The sequence below is a fragment of the Takifugu rubripes genome, chromosome 19 (genome assembly GCF_901000725.2).
Source record: "Takifugu rubripes chromosome 19, fTakRub1.2, whole genome shotgun sequence".
Taxonomy (NCBI): Eukaryota; Metazoa; Chordata; class Actinopteri; order Tetraodontiformes; family Tetraodontidae; genus Takifugu; species Takifugu rubripes.
This window is the reverse complement of record NC_042303.1, coordinates 4,885,372-4,909,026: the sequence shown is the minus strand read 5'-3', so window position 1 is coordinate 4,909,026 and position 23,655 is coordinate 4,885,372. Positions and strand designations below refer to the sequence as shown.

The following is a 23,655-nucleotide window of genomic DNA, read 5'->3' as shown; positions in this document are numbered from 1 at the left end:
TTTCTTCAGCTTCTTAAACTACCATGTTAACTCCAATCTCAAATTATCTCCTCCAATTTGATCACAGAGGTAAACAGGATGGTTGTCATAGTGACAGTGATGCAACAACAGATTCCAGACAGAATGCAATAGAATTCTAGACACCAAAAAAACAGAAGTGCAGACGGGAACTACATGAGCCTCCAGTGGACAGAAGAAATGGGTGAGTGGTTTCTTCAAAGGAAGCTAAAAAAGCTGTTCCGTCTTAGTTCATAACTACATTTTTTTTTAGATTATGCACATTAGATTGAAGCAATGATTAGAGGTGTCAAAATAAATGTGAACTAACTGGTTTAAGATCATCTCAGTTTCCCGCATCCGCACCTATGAGACTGAGATAGACCATCCGATTTTTAAAAGAAGTATACAGTCTATGTGTTGTCTTTCCTTTCAGAGCCGATCATTGGAGTCATACACATGCATGTTCATTGTGTAAATGCAAATATTTAAAAGGATGAAGATTGATGAAGCCACATATATTTCAAACCAGTGCAGAACATAAGTGGCAAGGAGGAGGCATAAATAAAGGTTTCCTCCTCTGTGACAATGACAGAGTTGCATTTCTAAGATCAGCTGTGGGTAAATAATTGTGGGATATAAAATTATCTAAAAATTTGACCAAAAGTGAACAAAAATTGAACTGTGTATACTTCATCTATTGTTTGTATATTCAGTTAATTTAAAAAAAAAAAACTAGTGTTTTTTTGGATGCTTACATTTACTGTAATCATAAACTGTGCAACAAATACAACAGAAAAAAATCCAGGTGAAAATTTAACCCCCTGCCCCCAAAAACAACTTGTTTTTCCTGTAGACTATTCCATTGTCATGTGGGTCAGTATGATCTCTGCTCTGGGTGGTCTGGTTTTCAGGTACGAGCTGGCCATGCAGCTCTGCTGCAGCTAAAGGTGGACTTTCGCCTGACATGCGCCCAGTAGGAGGCTCTGGTCAGCTCTTTATTGATGGGTGCACTGTTGGCCTCCATCACAGCTGGCTGCTTAATTGACCAAAGCCACAGGAAGTCCATCCTGCTCAGCAACATCATGATTCTCAGCGGCAGTGTGATCTTGCTCGTCAACTCCTACATTGCTCTGCTGTTGGGCAGGATGATTGTGGGCTTTGGCGTGCGCATATCTTCCATGTCCTGTTGCATTTTTGTGTCCGAGATGGTGGCTCCAGAATCCATCTTTGAGTGTGCTACTGGAGTCACTCTGTTAATCATGTGACCCTTGTTTGACAGACAGAGGCCGTTGGTGTCTCTGGGATTTTCCTGCTCTCTGGGGCATTAGCATTCTTAGTTGGAATATTCTTCTTCTTCATACTTCCAGAGACCAAAGGGAAGACTCTGGGGGAGATAGATCTGGAGCTGCATTTTAACAGGTGTAGTGTTGACTGGTGAAACAAAAAGATTAGATTTTAAAACAACATAAATCCTGACATGATGTTTTTTGTCACATCTTCAGGTTGTACCACAAAAATGGATCCTGTCCTTTCTTCAGCTGGAGAAACAATTCTACACACTACCACAGAGTTCAGGTTCACATCCCCTGTCCAGATGGAGAATTGTGAACAAGCAACCAAACCAGGACGTGCTGATGGAGCCACACATCTGGGTTATGTTCAATGTCTGCAGTATTAGTATTTTTAGTCATTCTGGATTTTATTCAAGATCCTGAAACCAAACCTGTACCAATTCAATCTAAACTAGATATATCTTTTTATTAAACTTTTTTTTTTTAAAAATCATCAGGGACCATAAGGACCACCGAGCAGATTTATGAAAATCTAAATTTGTCACAATGAAAAGGTATCCAGAGGAAGACAAGTTCACTCATTAATTTAAAAAGAATCCAAATTCACAACTCCATTTTGACTATATGAAAGAAAGAAATCTCCAACATGTGTTTAAAGAGTTCAAGAACATCTGTCACGTTCAAAAGTGAAAAATATTTCCTGCTGACTTTTGTCAATTCCACATTCACCTGCTTTCAGGGTTACATGGTGTGTAGTGGAGACACAATTCATTGGATTTAAGCAACTTTGCAGATTCTTTTGAGCTAGGCCGACATTGGTGACGTCTGTGTGTGTTTTCAGATGGATTAATCCTGGCGTCAAAGCTCAGAATCTGCAGTAAAAATAAGCATGTGATTATCTCAGAACATGGATGAACTTGCTATAAAGCAAAGCAAGTGTATATGATAAATAAAAAATGTTTATTTACAGTGTCAAATACCAGTTTTATACATAGAAACATAAAAATATTTACACTAATGCAGAGGCAGCGCCAATTCCAGGTCAATGTGCGCATGATCCATCTCATTTGAAGGAGTTGGAAATGGGGACAATGACTCTTAAAACAGATTTTCAAACATTGGACCTTTTAGGTGCTAATCATTGAGCTTGTTGGTGGGACTCGTATAAAAGGTGGTCATCAATACTCAGTTCTAATCTTCCTCACAGCATCTACAGCTGTGGTGACACAGCAGTTAAACCAAACATTTCCCCACAAAAACTGAGGAAATCTTGGTTATGTCAAGAAGTAATTTCAGAAAGTGGAAAGCAGCATGTTTGAGAAAAGAATTTCTTTTCAAGCCAGGATCAGCCTTGCCTGGCTTCAAATAGAGACTTTCTTTATAATGCTGTGATGGTGATGAAATCATCATGCTGTCTGCAACAACCCAACAAAGCAAAAAGAAGACAGGTGAGGCCTGTTGGCCAGAGTTCCCATTAACAGCATTCCTCACATGCTGCAGCGGCATTAAACTCCTCTGGGACATTTAATAATGTGCTACTTTGGGTCCTAATAGCAGACTGAAGTGCTAAACGCTACAGCTTCCACCAAGGCTTTCTGCAGCTGGACAGCTGAGTTTCTCAACATTCATCTGTACGTGCTCATTCACTCAGGCTAAAAGGGGACAAAAGACCAAACATTTTGATTTGACACTATGTTGGTGACTATTTGAACATTACCAGAGAGCTGGTCAGCAACATCCAGCACTATAACAGGGCCCTGGACGGGAGCAGGTTCTTGGACACATACAGGAGCTGGAGCATTGTGCTCTCTGATGGCTGATAAATGAGGGCACACATTTCTGTTGGATGTGAAGAGGGCTTGCGTATGTGTATGTGTTCACTTCTCCTCCATGTGGGCAAGTGATTGATGCAGGTGTACCAGGAAGTAAGCAGTCACTGTGGAGCGCTGGCAGCAGCAGGCAACGGGGTGTTCAGGACATTGGTGGCAGCTGACAGGCCCGGTGAGCCAGTCAGAGGACCCAAGGCAGTGGAGGCTGGTAAGGCAGAGATTCCTTCAACATACAGGGGAAGTAAGGTGTAATTAGGCACGGTGCGTCCGTGATATCATATCCACAGCTCCCTAACCCTAAACAGGTATTCAGGGTCAAAGTTGTAAAGAAACGCTGAATGATTTTAATTGCTGGTGTACAAAAGGAACTGTTGTTACTATAAATAGTCCCAACCTCACTTGTGATAATAGCTCTCAGACATAAAATATACAGTGGTGTCCAAACAAAGAGCTGCCATCTGAAAATACAGATTCTTTCAAAACATATTGGGTGGTTGCAGATTAATTGAGTCCTCCTGGATTGATGTTTGTGTGTTTGTGATGTGTTTCTGTTAGAGCTGTTAATCTGTGGAAGAGCTCTAATGATTAATTAATATCAAGTTGTTGATAGTTTACAGTTGTGACTATATTACTTTGTGCTGGACATATTACTGATATTCATTCATCTGAGAGAATTAGATGTTACGAATTAAGCTTCTAGATCAGGGGTTGGCAACCCAAAATGTTGAAAGAGCCATATTGAACCAAACAAAAACAAAAAACATCTGTCTGGAGCCGCAAAAAATTAAAAGCCTTATATAAATCTTATTATGAAGGCAACACATGCTGTAAGTGTCTATATTAGCCTATTTTTAAAATGATCAGTAGGCTACAAATACATTATTAGCAATCATGATTAAATGTTTCTTTTCCCTGCACCGCATCCTGGAGAGAATGACGCACCACGTGACAACTCTGCTGTACGATGGCGCTTTAACTTCCATTATAATGAGATCTTGAAATTAAATACTTATTATACGCATTTTTACAGCATTGGAAAACTTGAAGAATGTTTGTTGTGTTTTTCCTCCTACAGAAATTATATTAAAACAAAACATATATTCACACCATCTTTTTACATTTTTATATTTTTGAAAAAGCTCCAGGGAGCCACTAGGACGGTGCTAAAGAGCCACATGCGGCTCCAAAGCTTGCCGACCCCTGTTCTAGATGCACTAAAATAACGTGCAGATGGATCTAACATGAACCTACAGCCAGGCTATATGGATGCCAGGCTCGGGTGAGCGTTTACAATGTGGAGAATACGCTAGAACCCGGCTAAAAATGTAATTGAAGAAGGGAGCATAAAGATTTAAATAAGGGTCATTAAAAGGCCCTTTCTAGTAGATTTATGTAGCCACAAACCATTTATTGGCTGAGTTCTAGACATCTCTTTCACCATGCGAGCCTATGGAAAAGAGTCTTTTTGGGCCAAGTGGAAGCACGTGAACAACCCCATGTTTGCAGTTCCACCGTGTGGCCAGCAGGGTTTAATGCTTCCTACTCAGGCATAGGGTTAACCGTAAATTTTCCTGTAACCAGTTCTCTTAATTGATGCCTGATTTGGATCAAATTTGGATGAGTACATGATTCAAATGGTGTGATTTTAAGAGCAACAGTTTTAAAAAATAAATAAATAAATACTGATTCTCACCAGTGATCATGCTGGTTGTGCTAACAGCTGTGTTCCCACCGACGAGGCTGGCTGAGACGGTCACACGTGACTGATCTTTCATGATGGGAACTGTGGGAACACTGAAAATTAATCTGTTTTTCTCTGTACTGCCAATAACCAGGATTCTTTGCGATGACGACTTACAGAAGTAGGGGTGGTCCATAGCTTCACGGGCAGTCAGGCGGATCTGGTGGTCATAGCGAAGCAGCTTGTCCAGGAAATCTAAAGCCTCAGGACTGACCAGATGCTGATTGTCACTGTGGACAAAGCGCTCCCATCGCTTCCGGGAATGTCTGACATCCAACCCACAAAATGGACATCAATCAAAGATTATACAAAGTTTTACACGATCAGGCTTTTTAAGGCCAATCAGTGAGGTTAAGTAAACCCGTAAGTGATCAGAATTTGATGACAGAAAGGAGCAGTAAAAATAACTTGTTTATTTACTGTATAGACATGTTTAATTAGTATCAAAAGACAGTATCAGCCTTTTGGCCTTTTGCCAATGTTTGCCCAAACAGACCAAGATGAAAAGGTTAAACATCAACTATCTGTAGAGGGAACTCATTCAATTCTTTATTTCAGACTCCATCTATAGAAAAGTAGGTTAAGGTTAAGACAGAATAAGTTAATTAAAAAAAGACTCAAAATATTAATATTCAACACTGGCCAGATACAAGTTCAATGAAGACAACCCAAAATAACTTAAGACTTAATATTTGGCACAAGTTAACTTACTTTGATGTCATTAAATCACTTTAAACATTTAAATCATTGTCCATCAAATACTGACAGAGCTCAAAATATAACTGTCACAGAGACGTAAAGAAACCCCACATTTGAACTAATGACGTGTCTGTTTTGCTTTGTTTAAATCAATGACTTTATTTAAGCAATTATTCTTATAAATACTTATAAATAATTAGCTAGCAACATCTTCACTCACAAATATTCATGTTGGTGTGGTGAAATTTGTAAAGTAAAACACCAGACATCTGCAAGCTACGCAATTGATAGGAACGGTGAATTAAAACATTACAGCTGATCCAACAATTGTATAATATATGAAATGTCGGCCAATCTGATATAGTGGCTCAGGTAGATTAAACTAGGATTTCTGAATTTCTTACTCAGGGCATACGTGTGAAGCTTAATAGCCACAATTGTGACCAGATTTCTGCCAGTAAAGAAATGCTATGCGTATGTGTGTATATATTGTCATAAATCAGTGAAATGTTTGAGCATAATAATGATAATAATAATGATAATAGTCTACAGATTAGTCTGAATAAATTAGCTAAAGATGGTCGACCACCGTCTTTCAGGGGGTAGTTTCTCACCTTCCCAAGATGTCATTGAAGCGAGGTTCCAGCTCAATGTTGTACTTGTCAATGTAGTCATACAAATCTTCAGTGCCCAGAACTTTGGCTATTCTCACCAACTGCAGAAAAACCGAGACAAAAGAACCACATGAAATCCAGAAATGCCACACGAGTGTCTCAAATGTTCAGTGTGATCACGCAGAAAATAATTTACTAAAAAGGATTAATTTTCTGTAAAATGAATGCTGATCAATGGCACATACATATACCTGGTCATAGTTGTCATGACCATGGAAGAAGGGCTCCTTTCTGAAGATCATGCTTGCCAACATACAGCCCAAACTCCACATGTCCAGACTGTAGTCATACATCTACAAAACAGAAACACACAGAGGGAACATTAACTACTAAATTATTCACACCACTCAAAATCCAACACGACCAGCAAATAAATAGCTAAATCACTTTTGACAATGAAACACCATGACTGAGGCTACACCACTGACTGAAGATAGAATGAGAAAATGAGCACCTTTGAGGCACCAAAACCAAAGCAATGGGTTCTGGTATTCCTCCATCCAAAAATCACACACACACACACACACACACACACACACACACACACACACACACACACACACACACACACACACACACACACACACACACACACACACACACACACACAGACACATGAAACACAGCATGAGACACGCATCCACACCAACTGCCATACCTGATAATCCACCAACAGCTCAGGTCCTTTAAAGTAGCGGGACGCCACTCTTACATTGTATTCCTGGCCTGGATGGTAAAACTCAGCCAGACCCCAGTCAATCAGCCTGAGCTGAAAACATATAAAATAACCTTTTAATTTTGACCACAGAACTTCCCACACACTTCATAACCGCAAACAGGAAAAAACTCAGCATTTCCCCTCCCATTATATGAGGGGGGAGTCCATCTCCAATTCATTAAAGAAGGCATTTCAGGTCACTTTTTCTATAGAATCTGATGTTACAGTTTTGTTTCTGACACATTTTGACTCACTGTGGTCGACCACAGTTTGTGAGACTGCGGAGCTGGGTGTCCGACCCCCTGATGAGCAACACAGGGGCTCCTCAAGGAACTGTGCTGCCCCCCTTTCTGTTCACCACCTACACAGCTGACTTCAAGTAGCACCCTGAGTCATGTCACCTCCAGGAGCACTCGGATAACACAGCCATAGTCGGTTGTGTAGAGAATGGACAGAGGATGAATGCAGGGACCTTGTGGAGAGTTTTGTCAGGTGGTGCAGGGAGAACCACCTGCAGCTCAATGTGACCAAGACAAAGGAGGTGGTGGTGGATTTCAGTAAAAGTAACTCTCCACCTTGCCCAGTCTGCATTAGTGGGAAAGATGTGGAAATATTACCAGCTTACAAGTTCCTGGGTGTTCAGCTGGACAATAAATTGGAGTGGACCACAAACACCGATGCTGAAGGCCAGACTCTATTTCCTCAAGTGACTCAGGTCCTTCAGTGTTTGCAGCAGGATGCTCCAGATGTTTCATCAGTCTGTCATGGCTTGCACCATCTTCTTTGCTGTAGTGTGCTGGGGAGCAGGCATTAAAGCAAAGGATGCCAACAGACTCAACAAACTCATTAAAAAGGCAGAGTCTGTTGTTGGCTCTAAACTGGCAAACATGGACGAGCTGGTGAGGGACAGGGTGTCAAAAGTGCGGACAATCATGGACAATCCCTCCCACCCCCTCCACAACACAGTGGACAAACTGAGAAGCAGCTTCAGCAACAGACTCCTGCAGCCTCGTTGCTCTAAGAAATGGTGCAGAAAGTCGTTCCTGCCGTCTGCCATTAGACTCTATAATTCATCCTTTTCTGTGAGAGCTGAGCTCTCTTGATTGGATTTATGCATCAGCTCAGGTGCCCTCCAACCCATTCAATTACAGTAACTATTTAATAATCTTCTTATTCTTATTTTTATGTTTATGTTCTAATCTTATTTGTTATTATTTTTATTCTATTTCTATGCTTTGTAAATATACCTGCTGCTATTTGTGTCTATATAATATAGTTATATTTCTTTATGTCTATGCTGCTATTACAATTCAATTTCCCTACGGGGATGAATAAAGTAAATCTTAATCTTATCAATCATTTAGGACTTACAGTAAGATTCTTAGAATTGTTTGGCTTTTTACAGAAATTAGATACAGCAAGTTGAGAATTAAAGAAGCTGATGAATTCCTGTGAGATTCAGTTTTTGGGAGGACAAATGATTTGGAAGGCCCATTATTTTAAAAGGAGTGGCATTTTGATCATGTGAAGGAGAAGTATGTTGAGATTTTAATATATACACTTGAATACTGTTTTCAGAGTACTGAAAAGAATTCTTAAGCCCTTTTTGCCAGTGTTTGCCCCAAACTGACAGATATCAATGACCTCTTGATTTTGGTTGATTCGCCAGGTGCCTGTCACCCTGGCCAGCAAACTGCCCCATACTTGAATGGACATCTCTGCTGAACACAGGCAGCGGTACCAGCAGAGATTTACAATAATAGTTTCCTGACATTTATTCTAGTTTTGCACTGATACCGATTTGTAAAATAAGAAACTGGACAATAGAGATGATCATGATTTTTCAAACTGAAACCCACCATGAAACTATCTTTGAATTAGGACAAATACAGTCAGACAAATTCATCAAGCAAAATGTAATAATTTTTCCACAAGACATTTTTCTTTTTGAAAAACTATGTTAAATCCTTATAGTACTTCCACAACCCAACAAAGCCTTACTTTTAGTAGAAAAGAAAAATAAACTAAAAAAAAGTTTATTGTCTTAGGACCTGTCCACATGGAGACAGGTTTAGGAGTATCTGTCAAAGATTTTTGATATGGACCTTTTGTCTACGTGCTAATTTCCAGGGTGGATAAATCCTGAAATGCCACCCTGGTGTTTCTTTGTGTGCAATGTATAAACACCATGTGTTTAACTCATCTCCACCAATGACTTTTTGTGTCTGTGGTTTATTTTGAACTGACTTATATGCATGCTCAATTTCTTCTCCATTTCTTGGATTTGTGTGGGTCGATTGCAAATATAAGTGTTTCAGTGGTTTAAAGTGGGCACAAATTCCATCAGTCAGCTCTGTTCCCTGTAGCAGTATAATTAATTTATTAGAGAGATGCATATATGCACACTCTAAAAAAGGAAGAGGTCCCACACAGCAGCCTCAATGACAGACTCTACCAACCTTACGATGTTCATGATCAATCATCACATTATGTGGCTTCACGTCTCTGTGCATGATTCCCATGCTGTGGCAATAATCCAGAGCCTGGAGAGCACAAAAAGAACCATCAACTTGGATTTAGTGAACAGAAACAAAAGTAATCGAACAAATCAATACCAAATCCATGATTATGGTTTCTCTTAAATGTGAGATGGAGATGTGCTTCATTGAATAAAATCAAGCCTAAAAACATTTTTATGATACACCGACTAAAAGTACAGGAAGCAAAGTTTAAAGGGAAAAGATGGACAATATTGTAAATTCTATATTTTAATCCGGTACTTTTTCCCCATGCTTTGATCTCTGCGGCTTATAGAGAGATGCGACCTATTTATGGATTTTTATGACTTCCTCAACACCCCACCGGGATAAATAAAGTTTTCTGAATTTGAAGGGATATTAACGACCGAGCGGCCACCAGAGGATGCTCAGGCAGCAAACAAGCAAGACAGGTTGAAGAGATACTGTAATGCACTGAGGAAGATGCTTGTTTAATTGTTGTTTTAATAAGGTCTTTTTGTGCATTAGGTCCACACCTTTGTCATGGAGATCTCATGTCAAAGTGTAAACCTGCAGCTTATCTGTGTATTTTTTCTTAAATTTTATGAACCTTGATGGTGCGGCTTATAGTCAAGCACGCTCTATAGTGCAGCATTTATGGTACTTTTGACTGAACAGTGAAAAAACACAGCTTGATTCAATAAAATTAAAGAAAATAACAGATTGAAATCAAAAACTCACATGTGTTACATACTGTATATAGTTGTTTTTGTGTTAACCTGTATTAACCTAGGTTTTACATTTGTATACAGGAAAATAATTTCAATTTCAATAAAAATGCCTCTGTGTCACTCACATATTGCCGTAGTTACAACGTGTTAGCCGTGTTGGCTCAACACAACAGATAATGTCTAAAGTATATTTAACAAAGATGACAACAGGAGCTGACATGTACAGAATCCTGTCAACCTGACTAGCTGTCAGGTTCTCAGTGTCTGGGAACTCATTTGCAGGTTTTCTCCTGCGGGGGGCGTGGTGGAGCCATGCCTCAGCCGCAGGTGGTGCCGGGGACTGGTGCACCTGCAGACTATCGGTAATCAAGCCACCTATTTATGGACTGTTCTCACAGTTGGCCAGCGTTGGCGTGTTTTGTCTGTTTCGGAAAACCCCGGCTACACCCAATTGGACTATCGTAAGACTTTTTCCTTCGTGGATTACTTTTGAACCCGTTCCTCGGACTATCGTTTATCTATTTCCTTCGTGGACTGCTTTTGACCCCGCTCGGGATTTTTTGTATTAAGTTTTCATTTTTCTGTTTGGGTTAAGAACTGAGTCGTGGTCTCCACGCCTTTTGAGTTGCACTATTCTCTGTGAACATAAATAAAGCCCCTCCGAAGACGATACGCCACTGTGTCCTGCCTGCTTTCGGGTCCTAATACAACCGGTCGTAACATTACACGCCAACCAACATGGATCCGGCGGACCAGGACGCAGTGCGCCGTACATTGGAGGCTCAGGGTAGGTTGCTGGGTCAACACGACCAGCTCCTTACCGACATCTGGACCTCTCTCCAGACGCTTAACACCAGCGTGACGAACCTGCTCGCCTGGGGACGAGCCTCCGACCCCAGCGGAGGCACCGAGAGTCGCGTCACAGCTGGTTACTACTACACCACGAGAGCCCCACGTTCCTATCCCGGAGCGGTATTCCGGAGAAGCAGGTGCGTGTGCCTCATTCTTGCTCCAGTGCTCGCTTGTTTTTGATCTCCAACCCCTCACATACCCCAGTGACAGGGCAAAAATTGCCTTCATTGTAAACCTACTCTCTGGGAGAGCGGCGCAATGGGCCACAGCCATGTTGGAGAACCAGACCCCCGCGTCCTCTAGTTTTCCGGTTTTTACGGCCGAATTAAGACGTGTTTTTGATCATCCCATTCAGAGCAGCAAAGCGTCCTCCCAGATTCTGTCCCTGCGCCAGGGGTCCAGCACTGTCGCTGACTACTCAATTAGTTTCCGCATCCTTGCTGCCCGAAGCGGTTGGAACGACGCAGCGCTTCAGGGAGTTTTTACACAGGGGCTTTCCGATGATCTGAAGGACGAGTTAGCAGCGAGGGAGCAGCCGGAGACCTTGGAGGCGCTCATCGGTCTGGCTACTCGATTGGACAATCGATTTCGGGAGCGACGCCGGCAGAGGATGAGCGAGCGGATGGGGAGAGCTTCAGGGAGGTTCTCCAGGCCGAGGGAGACCACCGGGGACTCGTCAGCCTTCGTCCCTGTCCCTGAGGCTTCAACCTGCGAGTCAATGCAGTTGGGTCGAACACATCTAACCCAGTCGGAACGTCGGCGCCGGCGCTCAGCTGGGTTGTGCACCTATTGTGGCCACGCAGGCCACCTCCTCGACGACTGCCCAGTGCGGCCAAAAGATTAAGCTCGTCAACGCCGGCAGGAGTGCTGGCGAGCGGATCCTCCTCCTGCTCACCCCCCGTCCGTCTAACCCTCTCCGGCACGCTCCTTTGGGGGCAGGAGTCGGTGCCAACAACCTTCCTGGTGGATTCGGGTGCAGACGGCAACTTCATTAGCCAGGACCTGGCCCGGCAGGTTCGCCTTCCCCTCGAGACGCTGCCCGAACCGAAGACCATTCTGGGTCTCGACGGAGAAGTCTTGGCTAGGATTACCCACCGGACCCAGGCAATCACTCTCATCATCTCAGGAAATCATCGGGAACAGATCCACTTCTTCCTCATCCGCTCCTCCTCATCCCTTGGAGTCCTCGGGTCCCCGTGGCTGGCCCTACACAACCCTCAGTTCGACTGGCCAACCGGGAGGCTGGTGAGCTGGAGCGTTAACTGCCACACCAACTGTTTACGTTCGGCGGTCACCTCCTCGTCAGGGACTTCGGCACCCGCCCAGGAGATTCCCGATCTGTCCCAGGTTCCGAGGGAGTACCATGACCTAGGCAAGGTCTTCTGCAAGCAGCGGGCGCTCTCCCTTCCGCCCCATCAACCGTATGACTGTGCCATCGATCTCCTCCCCGGGGACATGTTACCGTCGAGCCGACTCTACAACCTCTCCAGGGCGGAACAGGAGGCGATGGAGAATTATATTGGAGAGTCCCTAGCTTCTGGCCTGATCCGGCCCTCCTCTTCCCCAGTTGGTGCTGGTTTTTTCTTCGTGCAGAAGAAGGATGGAACCCTGCGCCCCTGCATCGACTATCGGTCCCTGAATGAAATCACGGTCAAGAATAAGTATCCACTGCCCCTCCTCGACGCGGCCTTCGCCCCTCTCCCCTCGCCCAGGTTTTTTCTAAACTAGACCTTCGGAGCGCATACCATCTTGTGCGGATTCGAGAGGGGGACGAGTGGAAAACTGCCTTCAACACCCCTTTGGGCCATTTCGAGTACCATTTTGATGCCGTTTGGACTCACCAACACTCCCGCCGTGTTTCAGGCCCTTATTAATGACGTGCTCCGGGACATGTTGAATAAGTTCATCTTTGTGTACCTAGATGACATCTTGATCTTTTCCGAGTCTGAGGAGGATCACGTCAAGCATGTCCGGCTCGTTCTCCAACGGCTCCTGGAGAACCGACTTTTTGTTAAAGCTGAGAAATGCAAATTCCACACCACTTCCATCTCTTTCCTGGGCTTCGTGGTGGCGCGGGGACAGCTTTCACCAGACCCAGCCAAGGTGAGGGCAGTAATGGAATGGCCAACTCCTTCCTCCCGTAAGCAGTTGCAGCAGTTCCTGGGCTTCGCTAATTTCTACCGTCGCTTCATCCGCGACTACAGCAAGGTGGCCGCTCCGCTCACCAGGCTCACTTCCACCCTACTAAGCTTCCGCTGGACTCCCGAGGCCGAAACTGCTTTCAACAGACTGAAGGACCTGTTCTCGTCGGCGCCCATTTTCACTCACCCCGACCCCAGTCGGCAGTTCGTGGTTGAGGTGGACGCCTCAGATGTGGGAGTCGGGGCTGTCCTGTCTCAAAGGAGCGGAGAGGACCAGAAGCTCCATCCGTGCGCCTTTTTTAGTCACCGGCTTTCACCCGCAGAACGGAATTATGACGTGGGAAACAAGGAGCTTCTGACCGTGGTCCTGGCGCTTCAGGAGTGGAGACATTGGCTGGAGGGCGCCACCCAACCATTTATCGTATGGATGGACCACAAGAACCTCACATACCTCCGGAACGCCAAGAGGCTTAATTCCCAGCAGGCTCGGTGGGCTCTGTTCTTAGGGAGGTTTCGATTCACACTTACCTACAGTCCTGGCTCGCGTAACTTGAAACCTGACGCCTTGTCCCGTCAGTTCGCCTCTGAGCCTGGGGAGACGGACACGGACCCCATATTACCCCTCTCCTGCATCCTGGGGGCTGCATCCTGGCAGGTGGAGGAGAGGGTCCGCGAGGCCCAGCAATCTGCCCCAGATCCTGGGGGATGTCCTCCAAACCGGTTGTTCGTCCCGGTGGCGGTGCGCTCGGAGGTGCTGCACTGGGCCCATTCGTCGAGATTAACCTGTCATCCAGGTCAACCGCTCGTTACACTTCCTCCGACAGCGTTTCTGGTGGCCCTCCATGGCCCGGGACACCAAAGACTACGTAGCTGCCTGCCTGGTGTGTTCTAGGGGGAAGGCCTCCCATCAGCCCCTGGAGATTCCTCGACGACCGTGGTCACATATTGCAGTGGACTTCATCACTAGCCTCCCTCCTTCCCAGGGTCATCAAGTCGTTCTCACTGTGGTCGATCGATTCTCCAAGTCGGCCCACTTTATTCCCCTACCCAAACTCCCGTCAGCAGCTGAGACTGGAGAGCTCCTGGTCCAGCATGTGTTCCGCCTCCACGGATTACCTACAGACATAGTTTCTGATCGGGGTCCACAGTTCTGCTCACAGGTGTGGAGGTCCTTTTGCTCGGCGCTGGGAGCTTCGGTCAGTCTTACATCGGGGTACCACCCACAGGCCAACGGGCAGGCCGAGAGAACCAACCAGAGCCTGGAGGATGCCCTAAGGTGTGTGGCAGCCCAAGACCCATCCTCCTGGAGCACCTACCTGCCATGGGTGGAGTACGCCCACAACTCCTTGGTTTCTGCTTCCACTGGTCTGTCCCCCTTCATGGCTTCCCTGGGCTACCAGCCTCCATTCTTTGAGGGGCAGGAGGAGGAGGTTGCTGTACTGTCAGTGCAGGCCAACATTCACCGTTGCAGGAGGGTGTGGAGGCAGGTCCGCTCGACTCTACTGCGGACTTCTCGTCGATCCCAACTGCAGGCCAATCGACACCGGACGCCAGCCCCCTCCTATCAACCAGGTCAGAAGGTCTGGTTGTCCACAAAGGACCTTCCACTCCAGGTCGAGTCTCGGAAGCTGGCTCCTCGCTTCGTGGGTCCCTTTGAGGTGGATTGGATGGTGAACCCCGCAGCCGTCCGCCTGAAGCTTCCCCCAGCGTTGAGGATACACCCCACCTTCCATGTTTCCAAGGTAAAGCCTGTTGCAGAGTCGGCTCTGGTTCCCCCATCTGACCCTCCACCTCCTCCCCACATTGTGGACGGAGGCCCTGCCTATACGGTCCGGAGTATCCTGGACGTCCACCGGCGAGGCCGTGGCTTCCAGTTCCTAGTCGACTGGGAGGGGTATGGACCGGAGGAGCGATCGTGGGTTCCCCGCCGGTTCATCTTGGATACCAGCCTCCTCCGCGACTTCTACCATGCCCACCCGGAGAAGCCTGGAAGGACGCCCGGAGGCGCCCGTTGACGGGGGGGTAATGTCAGGTTCCCAGTGTCTGGGAACTCCTTTGCAGGTTTTCTCCTGCGGGGGGCGTGGTGGAGCCATGCCTCAGCCGCAGGTGGTGCCGGGGACTGGTGCACCTGCAGACTATCGGTAATCAAGCCACCTATTTATGGACTGTTCTCACGGTTGGCCAGCGTTGGCGTGTTTTGTCTGTTTCGGAAAACCCCGGCTACACCCAATTGGACTATCGTAAGACTTTTTCCTTCGTGGATTACTTTTGAACCCGTTCCTCGGACTATCGTTTATCTATTTCCTTCGTGGACTGCTTTTGACCCCGCTCGGGATTTTTTGTATTAAGTTTTCATTTTTCTGTTTGGGTTAAGAACTGAGTCGTGGTCTCCACGCCTTTTGAGTTGCACTATTCTCTGTGAACATAAATAAAGCCCCTCGGAAGACGATACGCCACTGTGTCCTGCCTGCTTTTGGGTCCTAATACAACTGCTCGTAACACTAGCAGATGGATGGAGAGAGATAAATAATGGAAGAGAGAAATGTGTTGCCATTTCTTTGGGCTGATCTATCAATCAATTTGTAGTAGTCTTGATATTATGCTAATTTGTGGCTATAAAATCTCTGCATACTTGAAGTAAGACCAAATCCCGAGAGACTCACCTTGAGGATCTCGTACATGTAGAAGCGGATGTCAAAATCTGTCAGAGTCTGGTAAAGTTGCTGTAGACCACAAGCACATCATGTAACTTAAAAGGGGACGAGTGAGGACAAACTCCGAGCCTAACCCCCAGCAAAACCCCATGAATAAGCTAACAACTCATTAAAACAGAAGGAAAGGTTCAGGTCATACCTTGAAATCAGTGTTGTTAACGTGCTCAAAGACCAAGGCTGGCGTCCGGGACTGAAACAGGACAAACCTTGATTTTAATGTTTACACAAAGCCATTTGGATCATAAATCAGTAACAAGGAGCATGTCTGAACTGACTCGATAAGTGGCATCCTGCGTGCCCTCCAAGTGGCTACCCTCCTTGAGGTCACGCATTGGTTTGTGAAGGGATGTTTTTGAAAAGAGGAGTTTGGCTTACAGGACGCCGTCCTCTTGACTATTTGGAGCCAGAAAAAAAAAACATACTTGGATAAGAGGGCAGAGCTGGAGGAGGACTAAGGGGTAGATAAAACGTTTGTCCTCCGTCTATGCAGCCCAAACACATTCATAGCTTGATTAGCTGGCTCTTGGGGGAAACAACAATAGCTGAATGATTTGGATGTATTGTGGGTACAGAATTGTTGTTGAGGTGCAACAGGACACAATATGCAAGAGCTGAAAAAAGTACTTTTTGTTACTCAATGTGGTCAAATGAATCTGCTCTGGTATTTTGCTTATCAAAGCTGTTCTTCCTTTTGGAATTTGTGAATAATCGCAGCCATATAGTAATAACTGTTAAGTCCTCTGAATTTTGTGTTATTTATCATTATTATAAAGGTTTAAATAGGCTATTTAAAGATTTAGTCTTCTTTCATTTGTTTTGAAGTTGAGCATTTTAGTGTGAAAGGGGCTTGGTGACTTCCGGGTTAACGGTTCATCTCAAGCCGTTAAATTTGCTTTGGAGCTATACAGGAGCACACTGCCCATTGGTAAGCTAATGTTAAGCTAGTTAATAGTATAATAGTATAATTTGTACATGTAAAAGATGATAACAACTGTTTGCTGTGATATTTACAGAATGTTTGTTCTAGTAAGCATGTTATTACTGCTAGAAGCTGATCGCTAATTCGCACTAGCGCGATAAGCTAACTTAGTTAGCATCTCAGGCTACCTTTAGCCAGCTTTCTTGTGCATGTAAAATGCTAATTTTTTTACTGGTAAATACTGTTTTTGTGTTGTATAATTTAGTGATTTTGATTGAGTATAATTCATTTAGACTATATGTGCAGCTAATTGATTACTGCTTAGTGACAATTTTATATAACTTTTCATTTTGGATTAATTTCAGGTTTATGACCTGTGGTCACAGTGATTAAAAATAAAAGAACATCAATAACCACGAGTTATTACTTCCGTGTGCTTCCTGTGGGCCTTTTCGGAGGGCCAAGACTCAAAAGTCCGAACAATAACACCGAAACTGTATAGTGCGATACTATGCTTAATCTAGACTACTCCCTAAATATGACTTTCTCTGCTGACCTGTGCACTATTCTTCTTCTTTTGGCTTTTCTCTTCAGGAGTCACCACAGCGAATCAGTTGCCTCCATCTAACCCTATTTCTGCATCCTCTTCTCTCACCCCAATTACCTTCATGTCCTCTTTCACTACATCTATAAGCCTCCTCTTTGGTCTTCCTCTAGGCCTCATGCCTGGCAGTTGTTCTTAAAAAATGGGCAATAGCACACATCTCCTCCATTCCTCATCTTCTCACTATCTAAGATCCTGAACAGCCCAGTCAGAAATTCTATTGCTACCTCACCTAGACACTTCCATACCTCCACAGGTATTTAAACTCCGAGTGCCTATCAACTCCGAGTTCCTTTCCACCCCGAGTTCCTTTCCACTCTTCATCCTCTTCAATGCCCTCCTCACTTCATACTTACTTTCTTTTCTACTTCCTAGTCAACAACAGTTACCTTTTCTACTCTTCCTTCTCTCCCATTTTCCTCATTCATCAACTCTTCAAAGTACTCTTTCCATCTTCCCATGACACGACTGGGACTTGTCAATACACTTCCATTCCGATCCTTAACGACCCTAACCTGCTGCACGTCCTTTCCATCTCTCTCTCTTTGCCTTGGCAACCTGTATAGAGTCTCTCCCTCCTTACTGTCCAACCTAGCGTCATTGTAAGCCCCTTGCCACCTCTACTTTCACCTTACGCTGCATCGCCCTGTACTCCTGTCTACTCTTCAGTCCTCCTAGTGTCCCACTTCTTCTTAGCTAACCTCTTTCTCTATATACACTCCTGCACCAAGTCTCCTTCTCTACTTTCCTTCCAGATGACACGTCAAGTGCTAGAGTTCCTAGACAGACAAATTATCATATTTAGGGGGTTGTCTAATCATTAGGTTAACATCTTAGTTATGCTGCTATAGGCCGAGGCTGCCGGGGTCCAGAAACATGATCACCTGACAGGCCTCTGTCACCCCACTGGGTCATGGTCTCCTCTCCTCTCCTCTCATCCTCATCAAGTAGACTAGTGATGTTATTTCTTGTGTAGTTTTTCTGCCCCCCCCTGTATTCATTTACAGGTATCGCCGCCTTCAGAGCTGCATACTGACCTCCAACCCCGCTGACCCACTCAACTTGACTCTACCGGCAGCTTACTTTACTAAATATAATGTATTTCTGTATGTATTTTCTATGATCTATGCCTATTCTCTCCTCTCCTCCCCTTTCTCCTCTCTCTCTACCCAGCTGGCCATCAGCAGGAGGGCCTTCCAACATGAGCCTGGTCCTGCTCAAGGTTTCTTCCTGCTAAAGGGGAGTTTTTCCTTGCCACTGTTGCTTGTTTGGGGTTAGGCCCTGGGATTCTGTAAAGTGCCTAGACACAATTTTGATTGTAAAAGACGCTATATAAATAAAGATTGATTGATTGAAGTGCTCAACTCCCTGTCTCCCTGATCACATTAGCTGTAGTTGTCCATTCATCTGGGAGCACCCCCCTGACTATCCAGAGGCTGTCTCAATTCCTTCCTAAAAGTCTTACAACATTTCCTTTTTTAGCTTTAATTTCATCCTCTGCTCTTACTTTGCCCACTTCATCTTCTTCGCCACCAGAGTCATCCTGCACACCACCATCCTATGTTGTCTGGCTACACACACACCTATCACTACTTTGCAGTCACTGATCTCCTTCAGATTACACGGTCTACACAAGATGTAGTCTACCTGTGTACTCCTACCTCCACTCTTATAGGTCACCCTATGTTCCTGCCTCTTCTGGAAGAAAGTATTCACTACAGCCATTGTGAGAAGAATTGTTGTTATTACTATTATAGTTTAGATGCTGTGATGTGTAGATTTTAAGTGTTTGAGGAATGCTGACAGGAAAGAGGAATGTGTTGCAAAAGTGCTGAAGCTGCTTACAACCGGACCCAGCACCCAGATGTATCCTGTTTGTCAAAATATGAGAAGTTTGTTAAGATGGGAGAAGATGTCAGGAGACAAGGAGTTATGAAATCCTGTTTCGACACATATTCTGTTTGTACCAATAAAAGAGGCAAGCGAGCAGCAGACAATCAGAGTTGACAGAGGAAGCTTGAACTGCTGCTCGACTCTCCCTTGCAAGGAACTCTTGTTGTTTGCGTGGTGGATCTGAGTCTAGTGACGAACAGCACAGGTGACTAAAACTTCACCCTCACACCATTTCCAGCCTTTTTGCAAAGTCAACCAACATCAACACTGCATTCCTCTCATGGATACCAACCCTGCCCATCACCTCTTCATCGTCTCCATTTCCTGCACCAACATGACCACTGAGGTCTGCACCAATGACCAGTCCCTCCCTTCTAGGGATGCTCTGCATCACCTCATCAAGGTCCAACCCGAATTTTTTCTTCTCCTCCAGCTCACATCCTACTTGTGGAGCAAACTCGCAAACGACATCGAACATCTCACCTTCAATTTCTTGTTTCAGACTCATCACTCTGACACTCTTTTTACCTCCAAGATATCCCTACCAAACTCCTCCTTCAAGATAACTTGTACTCCATTTCTCTTCCTATCTACACCAAGATAGAATAACTTGAACCCTGCTCCTAAACTTCTAGCCTTGCTACATTTCCACCTGGTCTCCTGGACACAAAGGACACACGTTCCTCTTCTTGATCATGTCAAGCAACTCTGCCTTTTCCTGTAATAGACCCACATTTTATACTGCATACCACCATCCAACCCAATATACCAGGATCTAGACTTTAATCCTTACCCGCCAACAATAAATTACATTTAAATGGACACATTTCATGCACTATTCCAATGTTACTTGGAGAAAATGAGGATGGTTTAAGACTTGGAGCCAACTGCATACTTACAGTCATATACTACCTGAATCCTGCAGAAAGGATTCAATTTGCTAAGCTCTCTAAGCTTTCAATACACAACCCAAAAGGAATATAGTGGTGAAGGAAAAGGAAATAAAAAAAAAAAACCTTCTGCACAATTCACCAGCAAACAATTCCAAAACATCAAGATAACTTACCACGGGGTCTTTGACAATATCGATGAGGGAAATGATGTTAGGACCTCCACGCAAGTTCTCCAAAATCTTGATTTCGCGCTTTATTTTCTTCTTCTTTACAGGCTTTATTGTAAAGCAACAGAAAGTGAGTGAGACTAAGACCAGCCAATGACACAAACTTGAGGTCACCTTAACCCTAACCTTCAGAATCTTCACCACCACCTTCTCATTGCTGGTGATGTTGATGGCCTCAAACACTTCACTGTACTTTCCACGTCCCAGTTTTCTCACTAACTGAAAATCATCCTGGTTTCTGTGTTTAAAAAAAAATCAAACATCGGTGAAGTTTAAGAAGCTGCAAGTTTGACATCTCAACAACATACTAACCCCCACTCAACAACATGAGACTCATAGTCCCAGTACTCTCGGGGCTGGTGAGTATTGACTTCAGTGTAGACTCTGGCCCGACTCGGGACTGGTCCTGACATGTCCAACAGCTTGGCAAAGATAAGGGTTCAGGCAGTAGATGATGGGTGTGGGGAGAGAAACAGAAGGATAAGGGGTCTTCAGAGGACTGATGCCAACAGGGAAGGGGTGGGGGAGGGGAACAAAGGGCCGCTGTCAGGGGATAAGAAGACAACATAGAATCTGTATTTAGAATGTAATGACAATTGAGGGTAGGCTTTACATGATCAGGATTTTTGGGGCGATCGCTGATTTTAAATAAACAGATCACAGTGCAGGTTAAAGTTACACTGGACTGGTTTAGATCATATTTCCCAGATAGATACCAGTTTGCTCACATCTATGATGTTCCCTCTTTATACAGTAGTGGACCACTCATTTTTCTCTTTGTACATCAGAAAACATTATTCAGCAGCATGAAGTAAATTTTCATTGCTATGCTGATGACACTCAGCTTTATTTATCCATGAAACCAGAGGAGACAGAGCAGTTAGTGAAGCTCCAGGCTTATAAAGTCCTAATGTCCTCAAATTTCCTTCTCAGGAAAAACGACGTTATGGTCATGGTGGTCCTGAATCTCTTAGGGATAGATTAGATCACATGATCACTCTATGGTATCTCCTTAGCCTCGAGTCTCTGTGAGGAATCTTGGAGTAACTGTTGACCAAGATCTATCCTTTGACTCACATGTTAAAACAGTCTCTAGAAGTGGCTTTATTCACTTGAGCCCCATTGCAAAGATTAAGAAATTATTGACTGAGCATGATGCTGAAAAGTTAGTCCATGCATTTGTTACTTTCAGGCTGGACTACTGTAATTCATTATTATCAGGATGTCCAAACCATTCTTTGAAAAGTCTTCAGCTGATCCAAAATGCTGCAGTATAGAGTTCTGACAGGCATTGACAAAAGAGATTACATTACTCTTGTGTTGGCTTCTCTGCTTTGGCTGCCCATTAAATCTAAACATTTTTTTGAATTCTTCTGACATACAAGGTCCTCAGAGGCCAAGTTCCATCCTACCTGGACGAGTTAGTGACACCTTATAATCCCAATAGACCACTCTGTATTCAGAATGCTGGTTTACTTGTGGTTCCCATGATCTCTTAAAAGTAGAATTGAGAGCCCCCCTGCTGCAGAACCACCTCTCTGTTCTGGTAGGGAAGGCTGGCTCCCTTTCTACTTTAAGATTAGACTTAAAACCTTCCTCTTTGAGAAAGCTTATAACATTTTTAGAGGGTCAGGGTCATCTAATTATTGGGGCAGGTTGGCCAGCATGTCAATGAGTAACCTGAACAGCCAAACAAGAAATCCGATTGGAGCAAGCCTGCAGTGTGCACATAGCCTAAGTGACAGACAATGAAGGCTTTGGAAGCTCGAATCATCAAGTAGCAACATCTGATATATCCAATGATCCAATACAGCAAATTAGATTGGCAGAATGATTAATTGCGGGATTATTATGGAACAGTGTTTTTTTTCTTTTCCTTTGAAGCATCAGCCGCTGAGATATTTTTCGGTCAAATCTTAAAGAAAAAATCTAAAAAAAAACAAAAAACCAAATCTTCCCCAGAACTCATCCAACATATGTAAAGCTTCTTCGTCACCTGGAGGATGAGTGTACGATCTCCAACATGACTCATGATGAGGCAGCATCACACAGTGGGGATGCTTCTCTGCAGAAGTTCTAGGAAAGCCTGGAGGAGTAAAATGTCAAAAAGTAGCAAACTGCAGAGAACCCCCAAAAGATAATCGGAGTCCGTTTGAGAGGTTCTATCAGGACAATGAGCTGAAAACTTCAGAGAAATCGTCAAACGCCAAGAAATTTTTCTGCAGCTTCAGTGTCAAAACTGAGGCCCAAAGCAAGTTCATCATCCAGATTCCGAGCTTCCACAAGAATATCTATTAGCGATCCAGTGCCATGTCATGATTATCAAAGGTTGCAGCAGAAACGGGCCACCAAAGCTAAGAAACAACACAATTGACACAATTGGTAGCATACTATAGGTCGTAACGTGACTATTATGACATTCGCTTGAAAGTATGCAACATCTCTCCAGTTTATTATAGCACGCCGCCATTTGATAAAGTGGAGGATTAAACTTCACATTCGTTTATCACTGCCTAAACTAGCCACCGGTCAGTTTAGCTACTGCTCATGAGTAAAGGCATGCCGACTGGATGTTTTGCACACTGAGACAAGTAGATTAGAGTTGAAGGCTTTAGACAGGCCCGAGCTGTTAGCCTGACTGCAGCGAGATCACACAGGGGGTTGCGATGTCCAAAACGACAGGAGGCGGTTTTCTGAAGGACCAAAACAGCGCGTATATTACCTCCAATTAATTTCTTCCACCTATATTTCTCCACAGAAGTAAGCGCTTCCTAGACAGTCACTTTCTTCAACCTTCGTTCACAATGTGTGTAATTTATGCTGTATCACAGACAATATGGCCACTCACAGCTACCTATTGGTGTCTACGGCTTCCTCTTCTTCTTCGGTCTTTCTATGGCGGTTGCAAACAGCTTCTAGGTACATTACTGCCACATTTTGGACTGGTGCGGAATACCATAAGGTCGAAATCCTATTCCAGGTACTTCTAAAAATCGCTCTAAATACAACATCCTCTCAACTTCTCCACAATAACTGTTACATTAAATGGTATCTTATTTCTTTTAAGCGTTTCCTTGAGTGTGAATCTCTTTGCCTGGTATTTTGGACACTGGAAGAGGGTATGATCCACCATTTCCCGCAACCCACAATGTTCACAATTTACCCTTTCCTGTGAAATACCTCTCTGCTATTCCAGCTTCTTCTTTTTTCATCTTCTTGACCACTTTATC

General features: G+C 44.3%; 1 protein-coding gene across 5 annotated transcripts; it reads right to left on the bottom strand.

Annotated features, from left to right (window-relative positions):
• Nucleotides 1-2,231: 2,231 nt before the first annotated feature.
• On the bottom strand, nucleotides 2,232-23,287 carry LOC101078433 (casein kinase II subunit alpha-like). 5 transcript variants are annotated; one of them, XM_029826066.1, is made up of 14 exons: nucleotides 23,148-23,271; nucleotides 22,422-22,511; nucleotides 20,738-20,847; nucleotides 20,552-20,663; nucleotides 20,372-20,473; nucleotides 16,029-16,079; nucleotides 15,839-15,898; nucleotides 9,413-9,496; nucleotides 6,894-7,004; nucleotides 6,421-6,528; nucleotides 6,176-6,276; nucleotides 4,980-5,128; nucleotides 4,815-4,904; nucleotides 2,232-3,344 (listed from the first exon to the last, which is right to left on the bottom strand). In XM_029826066.1, the coding sequence occupies exons 2-14, from the start codon at nucleotides 22,455-22,457 to the stop codon at nucleotides 3,226-3,228; spliced, it is 1,233 nt and encodes a 410-aa protein (XP_029681926.1). In that variant the 5' UTR covers nucleotides 22,458-22,511; nucleotides 23,148-23,271; the 3' UTR covers nucleotides 2,232-3,225. The 5 variants fall into 5 exon arrangements, with proteins under 5 accessions (XP_029681926.1, XP_029681930.1, XP_029681931.1 ...); XM_029826070.1 differs by lacking the exon at nucleotides 22,422-22,511 and having other exon boundaries at nucleotides 20,738-20,968; nucleotides 23,148-23,287; XM_029826071.1 differs by lacking the exon at nucleotides 22,422-22,511 and having other exon boundaries at nucleotides 23,148-23,285.
• Between the last annotated feature and the right edge of the window lie 368 nt (nucleotides 23,288-23,655).